Genomic DNA, 22024 nt, shown 5'->3' on the forward strand with positions numbered 1-22024 from the left:
TCATTTTGGTAAGCTTTTACAAATTTGTTAAAACAACGGTGTTGTATTACGATGTTTTCTAGGCTAGTAATGCCAGAATGAGTCAGTCACTTGTCAGATGTGATGTGGATAACTAAGCACAGAGGCAGCCTTCCTCATGTGCCAGAGCACTTAGGGTAGGGCTTGGGGGACAGGAGTCAAGTTAAATGGATCTTGAATAAAGAGAAGAAACTAGGAGGGGGACAAGTTGCGGATGTATGGAGCTGTTTTGTTTTTTAACTCGTGATAAATCTTCTCAGGTAAGGTATTTTAGAAATTCAAAGCAGTGTAGTCATAAAATCTATTTCTTTCATTAACTTAATATTTCACTAGTGGAAAATTACTAAAACACTAATTTGATCTTATTTTCCAAAAAAGAAAAACCAAGGTCATTAGAAAGTCTTATTTATTTATTACAAAAGCAAAGCTTCATTCACAATATGAACTGCATACTAGATATAGTTATTTCTGCATTAAACTGCTTTCCGGAATCCCTAAACAATATAGTGTATTGTACAACCATAATGCAAGTTATGTTTTGCATACAAAATATGTTCTTTACATCAAAGCACATGTTAACAAAAACAAGTTCTAGAAAGCATATACCCTCTAAGACTAATGAAAATGTCTTTAGCAGGGAATTAAAAAAAAATTAACATTCATTTGATAAATATTTTGTAGAACTTGAAATGAGGATTTTATCTCTGAGTAATTTTTGTAGTATTCCCCTTGTCCAGTTTTTGCAGAAGAATGGCAAACACTTATTTCTAAAATGAAATAGCCCTGGAAACACCCAGTGGAATTTTTTCAAAGTAAATGTCTAGACTTAACTTGAATTTCAAGAAGTTGTAGCTACATACTACATTAGTAAAATCTGAAATAAAATTATTCCCAGTTAATCTCTTCACAGTTTCTTAAAAAAATATTAGTGGAGATAAATTATCTACCAACTTTAAAAATCTAAACTTATGTTCACTGAACAAAAATAAATTTAGTTTCAGAACATTGCCTGTTAACGGCAAAGTACTATAAATAGTGCATGTTAAACTCTTCCCAACAACTCATTTCTATAAAATATTTGATTAAAAATAAAATGAGAGAAACATTCAATACAGAGGGGAAGACACGAACATCTTTTCAAATACAGAATAACTCACAGGAAATTTAAATAAAATCTAAATATTTTTAAAAATACCATACCAAAAAAGCCTCTAAGGTAGATTTGCCTCAAACATTTTAGTGCATTTAGAATAACTGTAGCTTCTTAGCATCAAAACCTTTGGGATATCAACTGTGCTCTTTAAGTCATGGCAAAATTATAATTTTTTACATTCTAGTATGTAATTATGAAAAAAATCTTTTCCATGTTTAAATTAAAATGCACCTTCACAACATCCATGGTCAGTTGTTAGAAAAAAATGCATTTGACTGAGAATACAGAGTTAATAAGCTGGTTTTAACAAGGGAGTTCTCTTTGTTTCATGAAAATTTTCATTTTCTATTTTGGGGTACTGCTTTTATCTGAAGAATAAAAATGGGAAAAAATAACCACAAAAACTTCCAAATGACAACCTGTTTCTTTCTGGCAACTGATAAATACTAAAGCCAAGTTACACACTTGGTAACTACTGCAGTAAAATGAATCTGAGCAGTCTGTGATTTAAGCAACAATGTAACAGAATTGTAGAATTTTAAAGTACAAGATTTGACAAAGAAGAGAGTTCCAGTTTGGAGAAACTGTCCTTGATGCTGCTCTTTAAACAATGCAGTAGCTTAGACTGGATGCTAAACTGCAAGAACTCATTACAGTGGCTTTCTAGCATCTGAAAGGGAAAGCAGAGATTCCATTAACTTGGCACTTGGGGGTTTTGTGGGTACATACCACCAATATTTCCCTTTCCTTTACTATTAGAGGTCTTTTTTGGTTAATAGATGCTTAATATTCTGTTTAAGATGCCAATTAGGAGCACATTCAACATATGAATAAAATTAAAAATAGAATTTTTGCAAAGTACACAGAAAAGAAACCAAGTTAGTAACAATGTATTTTATTGTTTGACCAAGCTCTCTTCAGAGTACGTGAATTATTACACAATATAAAAACAATAGCCTCCTATTCAAAATGAATTACTCTATATTTAGTAAGTCTTATTTTTATAAACAAATTAAATGTCATGTTTAGATGCATTTTATATTCATTTCCACACCTTTTTATCCTTTCTTACTAAAGCGATGATTTAGTTTCTACACAGTTTCGTCACTGTACATGAAGACTGGTAAAACTGCAAATAAGAATTACAATTTGAAGTCACAGAAAATATTTTAAATGGCTAATTCTGAAGAGGAGACAAGAATCCATTTTGTACATGTTCTCAGTTTTGTAAATATGACTTCACTATCACATTCTCTCATGTGTTTCCATACCCACCTTTTCTTGGAAATTATGGGCAGTAAATGGATAGAAGGAAGGAAAAGGAATCTTGAGAAATTTGTTTGGAGGCTGCATTTTAATAATAAGGATGACTTCACTTTATCTCTTTGGTCATCAAAGGAATAGGAAGAATAAGAGATTCTCATTATAGTTATCCACCTCACCTAACAGTAATGATATCAGAATGAAGGATTTAAATGAAAGTCAAACTGACAGGGGAAAAAGGCATCTAGCACTCTAGTGTATTTACCTGTGAAAATAAAAATCCAGTGGAAAACTGACATGTTTAGACATTGAATAAACAAGTTATTTTAAATATTAAAAGAATTTTCAATTTCAAGTCTTAACTGTTTTACATTTCCCCTTGTGGAAAAAAGAAAATTTTATTAAACTGAAATAGCTTTACTATTATCAGTTGAAATGAAACTACCGATTCAACTTAAGAAATGTGAACTAAATGATATTTCAATTAATAGCAATTTTTAAGGCAATTTCTGTACTAAACACTGAAATGAGTAGTAATAAATTCTGTAAAAGTAATTTATTCTACCATTTTGAAATATGGCAGAAATAACATCCAGTTCAATGCATATTGAAACATCAAAAGTATGGATAAGCCTTGAAGTTTTTATGGACCATAAATGTGAGAAATTCAAATGAACATCTTGTAAGATTATGACTGCACTCCAATTCTCCAATGTCGAAAGGAAAGGAAAAAAGAGACGCCAATGTGTCTAACTGTTCTAATATATAAATGACCCTGACCAGATTTTTATGAAAAAAAGGGGAAATTTTATTCCACTGTCAAATTTATATTCTATAAATATAATGTATAAGCCTTGAATTAGCAGACACTTTATTAGGGATGACCAAAACAAAAAACAAAAAAAACCAAACCACAAAAACAGCAAAACTAAGTAAAATATGACTATTTTCAATCAATGTTGGTTATGTTGCCCTCTTGCAAAATGACAGGCAAAATCATACTTGTTTTTACATTTGCATCCACATATATTACACTGAAAAGGATTTTCATACCCATGACATCCCATATGAATAGTGTAAAGGATGTTGTCTGCAAAGTACATATCACAGTGCTGGCAGTGGTGCAGAAGCTGAGGGTCCTGGACCGGCAGGGCTGGGGCTGGCGTGCTTGGCTGGCTGTTTCCTATGCTGGGAGTGCTCGTGTGGGCACTTGGCTCACTGCTTGGACCTGCCACTGGACTATAGTTCCTTTGACTATGGGATGGCCGAGGTTCTGGGCTTGTGGGAGAGGAGCTCTGAGGAATACTTGCTGATACGGCAGAAACTACTGCTTGGGTAGAGGGCTGCTGAATCATGAAAGGCTTTTCATCAGGGCAGGGAACTACATCAGGGGATGCAGGGTTTTGGTTTTCGGGTGGCAGACTGGACAACTGCCCTGCTAGAGTCGAGAGCTGATTCAAAGGGTTATCAACCATGAGTTCTTGGGGGTCCCTTGGAAGGCCACCAGTTGGTGTGGTTTTTGCCATACTTTCAAAGGAGTCAGTCTGGATATTTGGGATTTCGTGGGTAAAATCGTTAAGGTAGTCTGGTTTCTGAACCACCATGGAAGGTGGACTTAAGTTGATTAGTGCTCTTCTGCTATAGCCCAGATTGCTTGTTTTCTTCTGTAAAACCCCCCACATTTTCTTGCTGCTTAAGGAAGACCTAGTACCTTTAATTGGTACCATTTTATGCTTGCGCCTTCGATGATGGGACAAGTTACTTCGATCACTGCAGCGGAAGGAACATAACTCACATTTGTATGGTTTTTCTCCAGTATGAGAACGCATATGGGCTTCCAGATGACGCTCATAAGCAGATGCAAATGGACAAAGATGACATCGATGAGGTTTTTCACCTGTTTCAAAAGAAAAATGATGGAGAAACTACAAGAGTAGTTCATTTATGGAAAGTTTTGCTTGTCCATTCATTGGACAACTGGAAATTGATCAAAAAGAAAATGCTTTCAGAAAGTCATATTTGCATAGCATATGAGATTGTTAAAATTTGTAAATAAACCCACAAACTGAAATAAAGCTTAAGAACTCATCAGCAACAACCTGAAATATGCATTGATGTTGTATTAGTCAATACAGTATAAAAACTGTTATGGCTTCGAATGCATTTAGAGAGAAGAAACAGTACAATTGAAATATTCTAGTAATAGTCTTACATAATAATGAGTTTATCAAAAGTATGTCTCAGAGTTATATGTTCATGTATACATTTATATACATTCATATTCACACACATACACACATATGCATACCCTTTGCTCACAGAAAAAAAATACAAAAAAAGCTTTTTTTAAAGTCCTTATATGAAATAGAAAGCTCAGAATTGAAATGGGCTTGCTAGTCTGAGTTATGCAAAGCATCCCTTCAAAATTGCTGGTGCTTCTCCTCCATCTTCCTACTCTTCAGCTGCCAGAAGGAACAACTATAGTTAATGTTGTTAACTGAAGACTGCCCAATTATGTGAAATAAACATTTGGAATATGAGATTTAGAGTCATTCATCTAGTAAGTTATGTGTCACATGCCCTCCTAGGCTTTGGGGGTACAAAGATGGTCTTGTCACAATTGCCCTGTCCTCAAGAGGCTCTCAGGCTACAATGATGTGATGAATGAGCACAGGATGCATGAAGCACACAGGAAGGACGTCTGACCTGGTCTTGGGCAGGGGGCAGATGTAGTTGGGAAAGTTTCTCAGAAGGGACAGCTAAAGTGAGATCTGGGATTAGCAGTACCATCTGCAACTGTATACTTTCTGAAACTTTTCCCCCTTTCGGCAACTGAAACGTAATAGGATAAAGATTAAAACATTTGATCACATCGCAGTGCTTTAGCATTATTCCTTCCCAATCTGAGAGGCAGACAGATGTTGAGAGATTATTTGGATCAAGAGGGAAACAAGGCTAAGGAAGGAGAGGATCTACAAAGGGCATCACTTCTGACCTGTTTGTATGTTGTTATGTTGTTGCTTTGAAAAATGGAGTAACTTTCCCATTTATTCGAACTTTACATAAACCTTCATTTTTGAATATTAAAACTATTTCTATGACAAACCAACCTGCCCCCCTTGGCCCCTCTCCTGCCCTCACAGAAATGCTTTTTCCAGCTGTCTTCCCATTACCTGTGTGGATTCTGATGTGTTCAATAAGCCGGGCTGTTCCTTTGCTGGCATAGTTGCAGTACCGACACTTGAGCTTCCCATCAAAGGTCCTTTCAAACCCGTCTACTAACATTCCTGAGTTTTCATCCAAGGAAACTTCAACAGATGGGTGATCAAGTCCATTTTGATCACCATCTGTTCCAGCTATAAACAAAGTACCGCAAAAGAAATTATGCATCTCAGAATCAACTCAATTTAGCATTTCAGTTTTAAGTGGTTGAAAAATCTTATAAATTGACAGTTCACTTCTCACAAAAGTTAAGTCCATTTTATAACAGACTTTCTGAACTGAGGCTAATTTTATACAAAAGCAGTAATACATTCTGTATTATATTCTGAGAATCTTTTATTGGGGGATCTCAAATTATTTACACAAGGCCAGTGCAGTGGCTCATACCTGTAATCCCAGAACTTTGGGAGGCAGAGGTGGGGGGATAGCTTGAGGCCAGGAGTTAGAGACCAGCCTAGCCAACATGGCAAAACCCTGTCTCTACTTAAAAAAAAAAAAAAAATTACAAAAATTAGCTGGGCATGGCGGTGCACACCTGTAGTCCCAGCTACTCAGGAGGCTGAGGCATGAGAATCGCTGGAATCCAGGAGGCAGAGGTTGCAGTGAGCCAAGATTGTGCCACTGTACTCCAGCCTGGGCGACAGAGCAAGACTGTGTCTCAAAAACAAAGAAAACAAAATTACTTACACACACATTGTACCGGTCCTTAACATGTTTTTGAAGAAGTGAACAGGTGGTGAGGAGGGAGGGGAATAAAGAGATTCACTGGAGAGTGATGGCACAGTTACACACAGGTGTTTAGCACCCTCGCTATTTCTACAACTGTAACTGGCAGTCAAAGAATCTCCAAAACCCTAACTCTATTTATTTTAGTCTGAAGCACTGAATAAGTTTTCCACATCCCAGTGTTTATATGTACGTTCTAGATCTCTGTTCCATTTAGGATCTTAAAATTCTAATTAAGCCCATAAAGGAAAGTATCGTCCCTGATACCTCTGAAGGTTAAGGTTTTAAGAATCTCAGAGATAAAACATGTTTGGCTGTTTGCTTTTAATCTAATCTGACTACTTTTTTGTAGAAAGAAACCGAAGAGACCTGATGCTCATAATCAGGAAAATCGGCAAATGGCTGGGACTACAACCCTGGTCTCTTGAATCCTGTTTGGAAATCTGTGCGTTAGGAGGGAAATTTCCATTCCTACAGCTTCATGGGAAAAGGTCTACTCCATTTCAGGAGGTAACAGTGCTGGCATGCACAATTCAAGCCCCCTGCTTCACCGGTTCCTCACTCCTCACTAGGAGAAGTGATTCTGCTAGTTGAGACAAGACCAATAACCAAGAGGGCTACACTGCATTTGAGGGACAAGGCTCAGTGTCTTCCTCTCTCCCACTGCTTTCCCAAGCCAGTCACTATCACATTTTAATGTGTATGTGAATTACTTGGGGGATCTTATTAAAACACATATTATAATTCAGTAGATCTGGGGTGGTGTCTGGTGTTTTGTATTTCTAACAAGCTCCCGGGTGATGCCTGGTCCCTGCTGCCAGTCCCTGCATTATAAGGCCGTACCCAGACTATCTAGGTCAGGGGTCAGCAAACTTTTTCTATAGGCATGAAATAGTAAATACTTCAGGCTTTGTGGGCCATATGGTCTCTACCACAACTACTCAACTCTGCTGTTTTAGCAAAACAAACAAAAACAGCTACAGAAAATATGTAAACAAATGAGCATATCTGTGTTCCAATTAAATTTTATTTATATGGACTCAAGTTTGAACTTCACAGAATTTTCATGTATCATTACATTATTCTCCTTTTGACACTTTTAAAACCATCTGTAAATGTAAAAACCATTCTTAGCTTGCAGGCCATATAAAAACAGCAGTCCAGATGGGGCCCACAGGCTATAGTTTGCTGACCTCCGAGCTAGGTTAGGAATAAATTCCAGTTTTTTGTGGCAAGCAAATTAGACAAAATTTACCTCTAGCAGGCTCAAGGAGGTCACGACCACTTTCTCTATTTTCATTTCTCTTCTTGGATAGGTAAACATGGTCAGCCCTTTCTTCATTTTAAGAGAGAAGAAACGGAAACCCCTATTTTTGTCTCAGGTCGAATCCAGATTTCCTGATGGCCTAATGGTTTGTATAGTGAAGCTGATGTTCCAATCCCCTTTGGGTTCTTTGTGTCTAATGCTAGCTCATAAAAACTGGAGGACAGGAAGGGTATTTGGAGCCCCTAACCTTCCAACAAGACCATAATGCATCTCCAGACCATGTTAAGTACTCTCCAGCAGAAGTCTGATATGTTTAAAAAAGGGGGAAAAAATGCCCTGTATCTTTCTAGAAAAAACAGAATGATTCACATTAATGCACAGTGGTCTTCACAGTAACAGCTGCACGCAATCATAGTACGTGTATAAAAAGTGAATTACTTAGTAGTATTAAAATGAGTCTACCTCCCTGAAGAGCCTCTGCTTCTTTGTCCCCACTAACTGATCCAGAAATCATGTTCACATGATGGGTCTGCTGAGTCAGGTATTCCTGAAAATCTTTCACGAAGTCCAAAGGCTCTGGTTTTTTTTCACCCATCTTTGCTTTTTTAACATTTACAGTTTGTTATACCTAGAAAACAAAACTGAAATAATTTTACACTATTTAGGGAGATCTAGTACATAGCAAACAAATGACAAAAGCTATTTTGTGCAAGACACTATATAAAGCAAGAGAAAACACAGTGCCTGCCTTTCAGCATCTTATAATCTTCCTGGTGAACTAAAGACATACACAAAATGGTAAAAAATCATATATTTAATAATTAAATATGAATACGGATTCAAACTTAGTCATAGAGGATGGGAAGAAATTTCAAAGGCAGAAAAAAAGAGAAAACAAGTTCAGATTAAAGAAATAAGAACACAAGCAGAGATTATTGATGAAAAAGACAATAAAGAAACCAAGGAGGCCGGAGACCAACATAGGGAGAACTTGTCCCTACAAAAAAAAAAGTGTTTTTAATTAGCTGAGTGGTGGCACATGCTGATGGTCCCAGCTACTCAGGAGGCTGAGGTAGGAGAATTGCTTGGGTCTGAGTGGTCGAGGCTGCAGTGAGCCGTGATCGCACCACTGGACTCCATCCTGGTCGACAGAAGGAGACTATTTTCTGGATGATGGACATGTTTCTTACCTGTGCTATTCCTACGCAGTTGCTACTAGCCACATATAGCGACTGAGGCACTTGAAATTTGGCTAATACATATGACCTGAGTTTTTAATGTTATTAATTTAAATAGAAATAGCTGCATGCAGCTAGTAACTACCAGCAAAGGCTCTTAGACATAGTGTTCACATGAATGAGTAGTCTGCAAATAAGTGGTCTAGAACTAGGGGTTGCAAAGTTTTTATGAAGGGCCAGATAGTAAATATTTTAGGCTTTGCAAGCCATGCTCATCTTTGCTGCAATTACTCAACTGTGTCACTGTAAGGAGCCACAGACAATAGGCAGCCACAGACAATATGTAAACAAATGGGTGGGGCTATGTTCCAATTAGACTTTATAACAACAGCCTTGAGCCAGATTTGGCCTACAGGCCTTAGCTTCCCAACCCCTGCTCTAGAAATATCCAAATCACCACCTCTACTACCTATCATCCTATCCACTCCAAGACTAGGGAAAAATAAAAAAGTACAAGAAAATCCCTGACCGTAGTGTAGAAAGGGAAAGTCTCTTGTGGGTTCTGCAATCACAAGCTGGTCTTCACATAGGTTTATGGCCCAAATTCACAAATGAAATAGCCAAAAAAGTTTTCTAGTAAGAATAAGATGAAGTCTAGCACCTGGGATAAAAAAGGTCTTTTCTTCCAGGAAAAACAATTTTTATGCAAATAAGTACAATTCTCTGGTAAATATACCTTATAAAATCTTCTTTTTCTAAACTGAAACTATTTAATGAATAATTTTCCATCTAAAAAAGCTTCCATCTTTAGTAGCCAGTGGTAGACAAAAAATTACTCACTTTCAGCATATATGCTTAACTTTTTCTTGAAGTCTTGTACATATATAGAAAAGCACATAAATCATAAGAGCAGAGCTCAATGAACTGTCACAAAATGAACACATTCATAAAATCAGCACCACAATCAAGAAACAGAAGGATGCCGGCATCCCAGAAGCCCCCCTCGTGTACCCTTCCAATGCTAGGACCCTCGGCCCTGACAAGGGTTACAGCCATCCTGACTTCTGACTCTGTAGATTAGTTTTGTCTGTTCTTCAGCTTTATGTAAATGGAATCACACACTATGAACCTTTGTCTGGCTTCTGTCACTCAACATTGTAATTCTAAGATTCATCCATATTGTTGCATGCAACTGAAGTTTGCTCAAATTTACTGCTGGAGTCTGTTGGATGACCATGCCACAACTAATTTATCTCTTATACTGCTTTTAGATCATTTGGGTAATTTCCAGTAATTGGCTGCTGTGAATAAAGTTTCTATGAACATATTACTACACGTTTTTTGATTACGTACATATTTCTGTTGGTTGTATAGGAGTGAAACTGCTGGATCAAAGGCATGCATATATTCAGTTTTAGATAATGTCAAATAGGTTTTCAAAGTGATTATAGCAATTTACACTCCCACTAGCAGTAAACAAAACTGCTGCTGCTCCACATCCTTGACAATACTTGGGCATTTTTTGCCTTTTTCGTTTTAGCCGTTCTGGTGGGTGTCTGGTGGTATCACATTAGTTTTAATTTACACTCCTTGATGACTAATGAAGATGTAAACTTTTTAATATATACTAATTAACCACTTAGATACCCTCTGTTGTATAATGTCTGCTCATACCTTTTGCTTATTTTTCTATTGTGTTGTCTTTTTCTAATATGGAAGAATGCTTTATAATGAGTCCTTTATTAGGATATGTGCATCTTAAGTATCTTCTCCCACTGTGGTTGCCTTTTCATTTTCTCTTCTTTTTTTTTTTTTTTTTTTTGAAACAGAGTCTCACTCTGTCGCCCAGGCTGGAGTGCAGTGCCGTGATCTCGGCTCACTGCAAGCTCCACCTCCCAGGTTCACGCCACCTGCCTCAGCCTCCCGAGTAGCTGGGACTACAGGTGTCCGCCACCATGCCCGGTAATTTTTTTTGTATTTTTAGTAGAGATGCGGTTTCACCGTGTTAGCCAGGATGGTCTCGATCTCCCGACCTCATGATCCACCCACCTCGGCCTCCCAAAGTGCTGGGATTACAGACGTGAGCCACTGCGCCCGGCCTTCACTTTCTTAATGGTAATTTTTGATGAACAGAAGTTCTTAATATAGGACAATTTACCCATTTTTATCCTTTACATTTAGAGTTGTTTGTGTCCTAGTTAAGAAATCCTTGCCTACATCTTACTTGAAGATGTTCTCCTGTACTTTCTTCTAAATGCTTTTTATTTTACCTTTCATATTTTTATCTGGACTTGAGTTTTGTGTATGGTGTGAGATAAGAGTCAAAGCATACTTTTTTCCAAAGAGATATCCAACTGTCCCAGCAATGTGTACCTAACAGATCAGCCTTTCTCTACTAAGCTCTGATGTCTTCTTTTTAAATCAAATGATTATATGCATGTATGTGGCTCTGCTTCTGGATTCTCTGTTCTGTTCCACTAGCCTATCTGTCCTTGCTGCCATACCAGATACTCTTAATAAGTCTTGCTATCACAGTAATTTAAGTCCCCCTGCTTTGTTTTTCTTCTTCAAGAATAGGCTGTTCTTGGGCCTTTTCAGCCTAAGTTTTTAAATAGTAGAACTGTAGGGTTGAGGCATGAGGGGGTTCCGCAAAAGCAGATTTTCCAATTTACAAAAATATGACCAACTTTTTAAGAATCAAAACTTCTTCTTTGACTTAACTCGAAATCTACTGGAAATAGACCAACATTTGACATACCATTAATATGAATTATTGTACTTTACAACCACTCAGTAACACAGGGCTGTTTTTGTTTTCCCTGTTTCCTGGCTTCAGACTGATCTATCATATTTTCGTACTTCTTGTCTTCTCTCTTCACATCTAGTCTCTTCTTTGTTCCAAACATATTTAGCCAAATAAGGACTTACAGGTAACTGAATTCTCTTTTCTTAATTCAATACTTGTGAATCGTTCCTTTCCTCTCTTTTTAGAAGCTACGGTAGTTCTAGGGGCTTTTAAAAATTATTAGTGGCCGGGCGCGGTGGCTCACGCTTGTAATCCCAGCACTTTGCGAGGCCGAGGCGGGTGGATCATGAGGTCAAGAGATGGAGACCATCCTGGCCAACATGGTGAAACCCCGTCTCTACTAAAAATATCAAAAAAATTAGCCGGGCATAGCAGCAGGCGCCTGTAATCCCTGCTTCTCAGGAGGCTGAGGCAGGAGAATCGCTTGAACCCGGGAGGCAGAGGTTGCAGTGAGCCCAGATCGCACCACTGCACTCCAGCCTGGCGACAGAGCAAAATTCTGTCTCCAAAAAAAAAAAAATTATTAGTGCCAGGCACGGTGGCTCACATCTGTAATTCCAGCACTTTGGGAGGCCGAGGCAGGCAGATCACGAGGTCAGGAGTTCAAGACTAGCCTGGCCAGCATGGTGAAACCCCGTCTCTACTAAAAATACAAAAAAATTAGCCAGGCGTGGTGGCAGAAGAATTGATTGAACCCGGGAGGTGGAGGCTGCAGTAAGCTGAGATTGTGCCACTGCACTCCAGCCTGGGAGACAGAGCAAGACTCCGTCTAAAAAAAAAAAACCAAAACATTATTAGTATTACTACCCCTTTTCAGGTAGAAAAGCCTATTTTTTAGAAAATTGTCTAGGAAGTTGAGGCTACTGAAAGTTTATCCTCTGGACAAGTAGAGTATAGTCAACTCTATATCCACAGGTTCTGTTATCTGTTGATTCAACCAACTGCAAAACAAGATTATTTGGAAAAAATGGATGGTTGCATCTATATTAAACACGTACAGACTTTTTCTTTCTTTCTTTTTTTTTTTTTTGAGACGGAGTTTCGTTCTTGTTGCCCAGGCTGGAGTGCAATGGCGCGATCTTGGCTCACTGCAACCTCTGCCTCCCAGGTTCAGGCAATTCTCCTGCCTTAGCCTCCAGAGTAGCTGGGATTACAGGTGCCCGCTACCACACCTGGATGATATTTTTTGTATTTTTAGTAGAGACAGAGTTTCACCAGACTTTTGGGGGGGTCATAATTCCCTAAACAATACAGTATAACTATTTACATAGCATTTACATTGTATTAGGTATTATAAATAATCTAGAGCTTAAAGTATGCAAGAGGATGAGATTGTGAGTTATATGCAAATACTAAGCCATTTTATATGAAGGACTGGAGCACCCACAAATTTTGCTATCTACAGGGGTCCTGGAACCAGTACCTACCAGATACGGAGGGACAACTTTAAGACTATGAACAGGGACCTCCCTCAGCCTTAGTTTCCTATTTTGTAAAATGGAATCATAATCCAACTTGCAGTGCTATCTTAAGTTTTATAGGTAAGTATACATAAAGCATATTGTGACATGTATCACATATGGTAGGCTATCAGAAAATGGCGGCTATTTTTCTAATAATTATTTTTGTAGCAAATAGAAAAAATGGTTATAACTTGGATTTTAAAGTTCTCACCACCCCTGATTCAGTTATTCCCCTTTTTCTATGGGTTCATCAACGTGGTTGAAAAATATACTGAGCATCTGTTTCTTAGTTACAACGAAACAAACATGTTCCACCTTAGTCTCAAGTAATTCCAATTTGCAATTTTTCAAATCACTTTGCAATTTCTCAAACAGATCTTTGCTTATTTTACTTATAGGCCACCTCTTTAAATCACTTGCTTTAGTCTGGCTCAACTTTCTGAATCTTAAGGATTATTGTTGGCTTTTGAACACATTTGTTTCCGTTGTTTTTTTCCCCATCTTATCATGTTTATTTGAACTAGTTCTCTGTTTCTTTATCATTGCGTTACTATTTGTTTTGTGACTACAGTTGATTGTGCTGATTATCTGTCCTTTAAATTTGCTCTTGGTGGGAAAATGTAAGCTAGTCAGCTCCAGTGAAAAAGACTATCAAGAATAAGATCTGGGAAAATATTTTTTTAATTTGTAAAAGCTGTATAGCCCTATAGATTGTCTGCGTTCTAATTATAAAAGCTATAATTAAGAAAGAAATCCCAGTATTTACATTGTAACTTAGCATCACTTCTTGCCAATCAGTTCACATGAAAACTAATACATTTCTCCTGGAAAATGTCTGAATATACTTTGACAGGCTTCTGGAAGCAAGATAATCCTTACCCAATCTTGATTAGAAAGCATAACGTTGCTACAGCACAACATGTGACAGTGCAGTAAAAACACACAAGACTGCCAGAAAGGAAGCAGAAGAAAATGATATTTTTATACATGCATCTCAAGTTTAAGAACACAAATGAGCCTAATTACAGAGGATGGCTGGCATATTTTGACAGTCTTGGCTATTATCACATTGTCACATTATAAACTTCACTGTGTTCCTTGCCATAAATTGTGTGCTGCTTTTCAACCACAATGCATGATAAACTTAAAAAAAAAAAAAAAGAATGTCTATGAAATAGAGAACACTGTAACATTGCAAACATGAAGAAAAACTCTTCTTAAATTCGAATTTTAAATATATTAGTATGCTTTATAACCTTAAACATCCTGTCATGATTTAAAAATTAGGTGTCATTTCGTCCCTAAGCATTTTTGTGACCACTTGACCTGTATGGCCTCTATCCCATATATCCATATACACAGGGTATGACAGATGCTTGCAAAGCCCTAGTCTATAGTAGAGACATATATGAATGAAAGGTGCCTAAAGTGAAGTAGAGTCTTGGGCTCAAAACTCAGCTTTCTACATCTCAAGTCAATATTTCTAAGCACAATAAATTGAAAAATAGTAATAATTCTGAAACTAGGCTGGACATGGTGGCTCATGACTATAATCCCAGCACTTTCAGAGGCTAAGATGGGAGGACTGCCTGAGCTCAGGAGTTCAAGACCAGTCCAGGCAACAGAGCGAGACCTCATCTCTAATTTTTAAAAGAAAAAAAAAAAATTCTGGAACTTTTACAAAAGACTTCCTCTTATAGAAAGAAAATAAAGGTTTTCTATCCGAGCCATTTTCCTGTCTTTGATGTAATTATCATCAGTCTCAGGTCTCAAAGTTTAATCTAGGAACTCCACAAATTAACTGATACCCAGAGATGCCTCTAAGGCATTGATAAATTTTAAAACCTTTGCAAACATAACAAAATATACTTTAGAAAATCCACAAGCTATAATTTTTTTAGTGGTATCTTTCCTATACTGGACATGAACTCAATACCTTGGTGTTTGTTAGCCAAAAAATTACTTACTTTACACAAAATTTCAATGTGTGATATCATGTCATCTGAACAAGAAATATACTTAAGTATTTTCCAGTATTATTATAGATGTGGGTGGTGTTATTACAACTCAGATGTACTCTTTCTGCTGGTATCGTCATGGACTGAATGTTTATGTCCCCAAAAGCTGATATGTTGAAATTCTAACCCCTAATTTGATGGCATCTGGAGTGGGGCCTTTGAGAGATAATTGGGTTGTAAAGGTGAAGTCCTCTAAGTGGGATTAGTGCCTTGTGAAGAGATCCAGAGATCTTGCTTCCTCTCTGCTCTTTGCCATGAGAGGATACAATCAGAAAGCAAGCCCTCCCCAGATACCTGATCTGCTGGCACCTTCATATTAAGATTTCCCAGCCTCCAGAACTGTGAGAAATAAATGTTTGTTTAAACCACTCAGTCTATGGTAATTCGTTATAGCAACCTGAACTAAGATATCTAATCATATCAACCAAAGAGAACAATATCCCCATACTTCATGATGATTGTTCCTTATGATATAGCAAAATTCCCAAATCCTTCCTGTGATTATTCTGATTAAAGTTAAGTTGAATATAGTATGGAATTCCATGGGGTGTAGGTGGATATCTATATAGAAACTGGCTAGGGTATACCTAAAGTATTGTCATGCCAGTAGCATCCCCCAAATTATTATTCAAGGCTCAAAATTAATGCTTTCAGAAAACAACCAGAGGCTATGCAAGCCGGTAGGGGAAAAAGAGGTATAAGAGAATTAAGCTTTGATATCCCAAAGAACAGGAAAACCTCTACCTCAAGTAGGTAATTTAAGCTAATTTCTGATCTTCCTTGGTTTCTGATAAAGGATTTATTTTGTATGAAGTCGTCTGATCTTTCTTCTTCAGTCTCATAAATGGGAAGCTGTTGATCAATGCAAGCGTATATACAAGCACACACACACAATTACATGTGTGTATATATATGTGCACCCCCCAACCTCTTAACCAGTAGCTAATAATTTAAAACACAGGCACTGAAATGCAAATTAGAAGGCATTCACAACTATGAAACAAACAGAGAAGAAGCTCTCTAACCTATCTTCCTTCTATCTTTTTTATAAACTGTGGGAGAATTTTGAGAACATGATTAGGGAACAGCAGGATATGTTTCGTTCACCTAGCATTCATGAGAAGTCTTACTTCTCATGGGTAACCATAAGGAAGAATACAGTATTAGCAACTAACTTACTTACATAATAATTTATGGGTAAGGCAGGCCTATACACATAAAGTGATTACAGTTCAATAGATGTGTTTACCCTCCATAGCCTAATAATTATGGTCACTGAGATTTACTCTGCTATAGAACACATATAAACAGACAACGTTGACAAATAAGGATTGGTTTCTATGGAGTAACATGGGCCTTCAAAAATAATTGGAACACAATTCCTGATTTCAGAACTGTCAAAAACTCCTGAAGGCAAAAAAGGAAATTATGAGGCTCTGAGAAATCAGAAATCAAAACATAAAAATAAAACATAAGTAAAACCATGTTGAAAGAAATCCAGAAGAGAAATTATACAATCTAACCTTTTCACCCCAAATCTGTTCCTCCTTTTTCTTGCCACTCCAACATTGATGAAATGTAGAGTAATTGAAATTTACTCTGGAGATACAGCAAGGGACTCCAAAAGGCCATGGAGAGAGAATTTCAACTAAAATTGAAAAGCCATACAGAGGTCTGCATAAAAAACAAACAGCACACCACAAATCAAAACCTTTAAGATAAAAACTTAATTAGCATCTACAGGTTGAATGAGCTAGTAACTTATGCCAATCTTATCATTACATTAGCTGAAAAGAAAACGAACTGACAGATTAATCAAAGAACAAAGCAGTAGCTTCACTTCAGCAAAAGCTCCATAGGATCACCAAAGAATAACTGGTGTGACTACCGTTTTCTCACTGGTGGGTTAGTTTTTGGCAAGATTTTTAATGTCTAAATTTAAGTTAAACTTCAGTTTAAAGAAATTAAGATTAACTTCATTTAGTCACAGCACACTTCTAAAACGGTCAAGCTTAGTACTGCTGAACAGCTGTAGTTGCATAAAAACAACGCATAGTCCTAAGTAGGGAAATGGGAAAGGGCTTTAAATACAAAAACAAAAAAACATGCACACCCGATAAGGGCACATCTGAATCCCATCCTTCTTATCCTATCGTAACACAAAACAGTTACGGTTTTCTGGGAAACATCCTGGACCGCTAGGGGAAAATAACACCAGACATTTCAATTCACTGTAACGAACTCTCATCAATAATAATAACCTTTAGCTGTTGTGACAACACGACATAAATCAAAATTAAATTGAATTTTTAAAATTGTTAGTTCCGACGTTTAAAAAAAAGTTGTTTTAAATACATTCTGTTCTTTCAAAACTGAATTTCCTCAGATCACACAATTTAAGACGCCTTTATGTCTTCTTCCGCTTGTCACACCTCTTTCGGGTTCTGACCAGCACATCAAGGGGACTCTAAGCAGGCCACGTGGTTAGTGTTTGCTAGAACTTGTTTAGCTTCAGATCCAGTAATCGAGCATGCTAGGCTTGGCTACTCGCGCTCCACACAGTTTATCCAAAGATCTAAACCCCGAATGAACCTGAATAGTTATTTGCTACAATGTCTTTCTCAAATCTCACATGTTCCTAAAATAAGGGTGCCCATGCAGTAGAGACGGATCCAGGCAGGATCATTAGATAAAATACGAAGGCTTTAAACGTCCTTCTCCCAACGATCAGCCTGGGACCGGCGTCGGGGCAGCAGCCTCACCAAGATTCGGAGCGACATCCTCGCCAGGATTCGAAACACCTAGGAGACCCGCGCCCGGCTGACTCCCAGCCCCTGGGACCCCGTGAAGACGCAAACCTCGGGACGCCTCCCGCAGAACCACCTGTCAGAGCCAAGCAACAGTCCCCACCCCGGAGCCTCCGAGCTCCTGCTCGAAGGCGCTGACAGCAGGAGACCCCGCTCCCTCGGGGTTCTCGCGGCCATAGGCGCCGCAGTCCACCGCCCTCCGGCTAAGGAGGTCCCGGGCCATCACCTGCCCGCCTACCGACCACGCCCGACCCGCCACTGAACTGAGTCTCCGTCCGGATCAGCCGGCCCGCCACGAACCCAGCTCCAGTCTCCGGCCGCTCCTTCTTATCCGCCCTGTCCCGCCGCGTCGCCGCCGTCCGAGCCGGCAGCCTGCTACTTACCTCCTGACAACTGCATCGAGTAAACCACACCGCCTTGTTAAACGCCGTCGCCGCCGCCGCCGTCTTCGTCACCGTCGCAGTCGCCGCCGCCATCTTTGTTGTGTCTCCGACTCCCTTCCCGCCCCCCTGCCTTGCTGAAGTCTCGCGTGAGCAGGATGGGGGGGGGGAAGCGAGGAGGGGCCTGTTTGTCTCTCTTGGGGTTCCGTAGGCAGCAGGGGGCAGGAATTAAGGGGTGGGGCTGTGCGGGGCGGGTACTGAGTGGGCGGGGCCTTGCTCGGGTAACTCCCAGGGGCTGGCTAGAGACCCAGAGTCGCAGAGCGGAGAGGCCTGCGGCGAGGATGGAGGGCCTGGCAGTGCGGTTGCTGCGCGGCAGCAGGCTGGTGAGTGCGTTCGAGGCTGGCGTCCTGGGGGCCCAGGGCGACCTTGGCCCCTGGCATCGCAGCTGGCAGAGCCTTCTAACGGGCCTCGGGGCGCCGGCCTGAGCCCCGCTCCACGTCCTGGGTCCCCAGACTCTTTACCCGCGGGCAGTCTATGACCCCGACCCCTTCAGGCCTCTGGTGGAGGCAGCTGGTGGCAAGGGGGTCGGGGCTGTCTAGAAGCTGCTTTGGCGGAGCAAGTACCTTGAGTGGAGTCGGCGGGTCGCGTCCGCAAGACGTCCTTTGCAGGCCGTTGCGTCCTGAGAGCCACCGAGTCTGGATCTCTGGATGCATTTTGCACAGATGTCACCTCCCTGATGCCCTAACCCACCTTTCCCGAGTGATTACATTTCACACCCCCTCCCCTAAAAAAGATAGTTAAAATATAGGCCCAGTCTCATTCTGAGCAGGTGTCTCCCTGTCCTTCCTTCCGCGGCCCCGCTCAAAGGTAGTAAGGGAGTTCGGAGTTGTTCGGGCTTCCCGGCCAGGGACAGAGTTCCCTCTGCCCCTTATCTCATGTCTGGAGCCTGGGTATCTTCCGTGGATAGACTCACCGCCGCCCAGGGGAGCCGGAGCCGGTGCCGGTCCCTCTTCCATGAACTTAAGCTGAAACCAGCCTCTTGTTGTGCTTAATTCTTATCTGTGCACCCACACAAACTGTTGATTCTTTAACAGCCCCTGTGTTAAACATCCTATGCTCTTCACCCCTTGGACCTATTATATAGCATGCTTTTCAGAACATACACATTTGGATACACTTGTATTTGTCAGTACACTTCACTGGGAATTTTCCCGCTTACGTGTGCTTTTCATGTTTCCTTTGCATTTGCTTTAATGAGTTAGGCTTTCCAATTGCTGCTTCAGTCTTATGCCCAGAGGCAGAACTCTTACCTTTTTTCTCATTAGAGATAATTAATGTTATTTGACTGTTTTACAGGCCTGAAGTGCAATAAAAAAATAGTAAGTGATTATTGTTTAATACTGTTTATAATTGTTGGTTAATAGCAAAGAAAATTTCTTTGGTTTTACAATTTGACTCTGTTTTAGAGCCAAAATTTATTGACCGCATACTCTGTGGTAGGCACGTTCTCGTTCTACCTGAGTCATCTCAATTCTCACAACCATCTTAACAAGTAGTTTAATCTTGCAGATGCTGAAAAAGAATAATAACTTGCCCACAGATAGAAAGTGATAGAGCTGGTGGTATTCGAACTCTGGTCTAATTCTAAACTTAACCTTCATATACTACTGTCTCCCCTTCCTTAGAGATACCAAAAACCTATTTTGTTTGAACTTTTGGTTTATTGTGGCTTATAGTCCTTTATAGTTTTTGAAGCTCTTTTACATAAATTAGCTAAATTGATTGAACATCGACTGTAGCATAGCGGTTAAGAACATAGGTTCTGTAGCTAGGCTGCTTGGATCTGAACCCAGGCCCTCTCACTTCCTAGTGGTATAACCTTGGACAGGTTATGCTTTGGGTCTCGGTTTCCTGGTCTGTAAATGGAGAGAATAATTGTGCCTATTCCAAAATTGTTGTGAAAATTAAATGAGTTCATATGTTCATGTAAGGCACTTAGAATAGTGCTCGGCATATAGTCAGCTCTCGGTAAATATCAGCTCTTACTGCCATGCACGAAGCATTGTGTGCTATGGCAGATGTAATAATGAGTAAAACACTCTATCTCCAAGAAGTTTATCTTTTAGAGGAAAGGTTAGAACTATATGCAACTAACCCTCCTGTAGGTGTGGAACAAATCCTAAGGGGCTACAGTCTGCGTGCAGATTCAGAAGATAGAAATGACTAGGACCATTGGGGAAGTGATAGGCTCTTTGGAAGGTGGGTTAAAGTTTAGGAGGGGAAAGGAGTGGTCAGAAAACTGCAACAAAAGGGGACTGAGGCCACTTTAGGGAATTGGGGGTTGATCCTTTTGGATTGTGAGGAGCCATTGAAGGTCAAGAGCTTTGGAGTTTCCTCATGCCACAGTGTAGGTAGATGGCTGTGGACACAAGTGGCATGGAGTGGGGAGAAATGCAAGGTAGGGCTAATTTTGGTTTCTATCCAGAGGCAAATGGAGAGCTAGCATTTACTCACTTATTGTAGACCACGGACAGCATTTTACACCCACTACCCTATTTACTCTTCCTGTAAACCTCTGAAGTAGGTATATTAGTGGCTTCATCTTGCAAATGAGGAAGTTGGAGGCAATAACCAGTGTTCCCAAGTCACATAACAATCAGATTGCAATGCTGACCTTCAGCCTACCCCTGCCTTCTCAGAAGGTCTCTCCTAGTCCTGCAGATAGAACTGTCCTGCCCATTTGGTCTAAGCAACCCACGTGGAGAATTGGACCTTGTAGTTAACCTGTGGTTCCAAAGCATTTTAATGTAGCTTGATATCTTTTTTTTTTTTTTTTTGAGACGGAGTCTTACTCTGTCGCCCAGGTTGGAGTGCCGTGGTGCGATCTCAGTTCACTGCAACCTATGCCACCCGGGTTCGAGCGATTCTCCTGCCTCAGCCTCCCGAGTAGCTGGGATTACAGGCGCCTGCCACTGTGCCCGGCTAATTTTTGTAGTTTTAGTACAGACGGGGTTTCACCATCTTGGTCAGCAAGATGGAAATGGTCTCAAACTCCTAACCTCGTGATCCACCCGCCACGGCCTCCCAAAATGCTGGGATTACAGGCGTGAGCCACCACACCAGGCCGCTTGATGTCTTTTAAGAGATGATTTTTTTTTTTTTTTTTTTAGACAAGGTTTCACTCTCTTGCCCAGGCTGGAGTGCAGTGGCGTGATCATACCTCACCGTAACCTTGAACTCCTGGCTCAAGTGATTCTCTGACCTCAGCTCCCCGGGAGCTAGGACCACAGGCATGTATCACTGCACCTGGCCAATTTTTAAAGTGTTTTGTAGAGATGAGGTCTCACTGTGTTGGCCAGGCTGGTCTAGAACTCCTGGCCTCAAGCGATCCTCCCACCTCACCCTCCAAAATGCTGGGATTACAGGCATGAGCCACTGCACCCAGCCAAGAGGTGATTCTTGATAAATATCCTTGACGTGAATTCTTGTTCAGTTAATTCTCTGGACATCTGCCAGACAGCAGCTGCCAAAATACATATAATTCTTGTTGTTCAACTTTTTGCTCTTCAACAAAATCAGAAGTATTTTTCTGGACATATATTTGGCATCCAGGTAGAGAGAACACAAATGGTTTGAATGTGTCCCCCAAAATTCATGTGTTGGAAGCTTGATCCCCAGTGCGGAGGTTTTGAGTGGTGGGGCCTAATGGGAAGTGTTTGGGTC

At 39.9% G+C, this 22024-nt stretch overlaps 2 protein-coding genes across 7 annotated transcripts in view; one reads left to right on the forward strand and one right to left on the reverse strand.

Moving 5' to 3' along the window:
• Positions 1 to 413: 413 nt before the first annotated feature.
• On the reverse strand, positions 414 to 18452 carry IKZF5 (IKAROS family zinc finger 5). Of its 5 annotated transcripts, none has more exons than XM_063607551.1 (5): positions 18305 to 18449; positions 16638 to 16788; positions 8112 to 8277; positions 5608 to 5790; positions 414 to 4331 (listed from the first exon to the last, which is right to left on the reverse strand). In XM_063607551.1, exons 3-5 carry the CDS (start codon positions 8242 to 8244, stop codon positions 3388 to 3390), a joined length of 1260 nt encoding a protein of 419 aa, XP_063463621.1. In that variant the 5' UTR covers positions 8245 to 8277; positions 16638 to 16788; positions 18305 to 18449; the 3' UTR covers positions 414 to 3387. The 5 variants fall into 5 exon arrangements, with proteins under 5 accessions (XP_063463621.1, XP_063463620.1, XP_063463622.1 ...); XM_063607550.1 differs by having other exon boundaries at positions 8112 to 8290; XM_063607552.1 differs by lacking the exon at positions 16638 to 16788 and having other exon boundaries at positions 18305 to 18452.
• Positions 18453 to 18467: 15 nt separating this feature from the next.
• Positions 18468 to 22024, forward strand: part of ACADSB (acyl-CoA dehydrogenase short/branched chain) — a 46272-nt gene continuing 42715 nt past the window's right edge. The window contains exon 1 of one of the 2 annotated variants that reach the window (XM_003816306.5): positions 18468 to 18684. In XM_003816306.5, coding sequence (XP_003816354.1) covers positions 18643 to 18684 — 42 coding nt within the window. In that variant the 5' untranslated portion in view covers positions 18468 to 18642. The remainder of the gene's footprint in view (positions 18685 to 22024) is intronic. The other variant, XM_034931647.3, reaches the window with a different exon arrangement.

The sequence above is a fragment of the Pan paniscus genome, chromosome 8 (assembly GCF_029289425.2).
Source record: "Pan paniscus chromosome 8, NHGRI_mPanPan1-v2.0_pri, whole genome shotgun sequence".
Lineage (NCBI taxonomy): Eukaryota > Metazoa > Chordata > Mammalia > Primates > Hominidae > Pan > Pan paniscus.

What these genes read in the sequence shown, in the direction of transcription:
- IKZF5 (XM_063607552.1), bottom strand. Translation starts at nt 8,244, where the DNA reads ATGGGTGAAAAAAAACCAGAGCCTTTGGACTTCGTGAAAGATTTTCAG. An exon ending in AGCAGAGGCTCTTCAGGGAG is followed by an intron (nt 5,791 to 8,111) that starts GTAGACTCATTT and finishes CTTTGTTTATAG; the next exon opens with CTGGAACAGATGGTGATCAA. An exon ending in ACACATCAGAATCCACACAG is followed by an intron (nt 4,332 to 5,607) that starts GTAATGGGAAGA and finishes CTTTTGAAACAG; the next exon opens with GTGAAAAACCTCATCGATGT.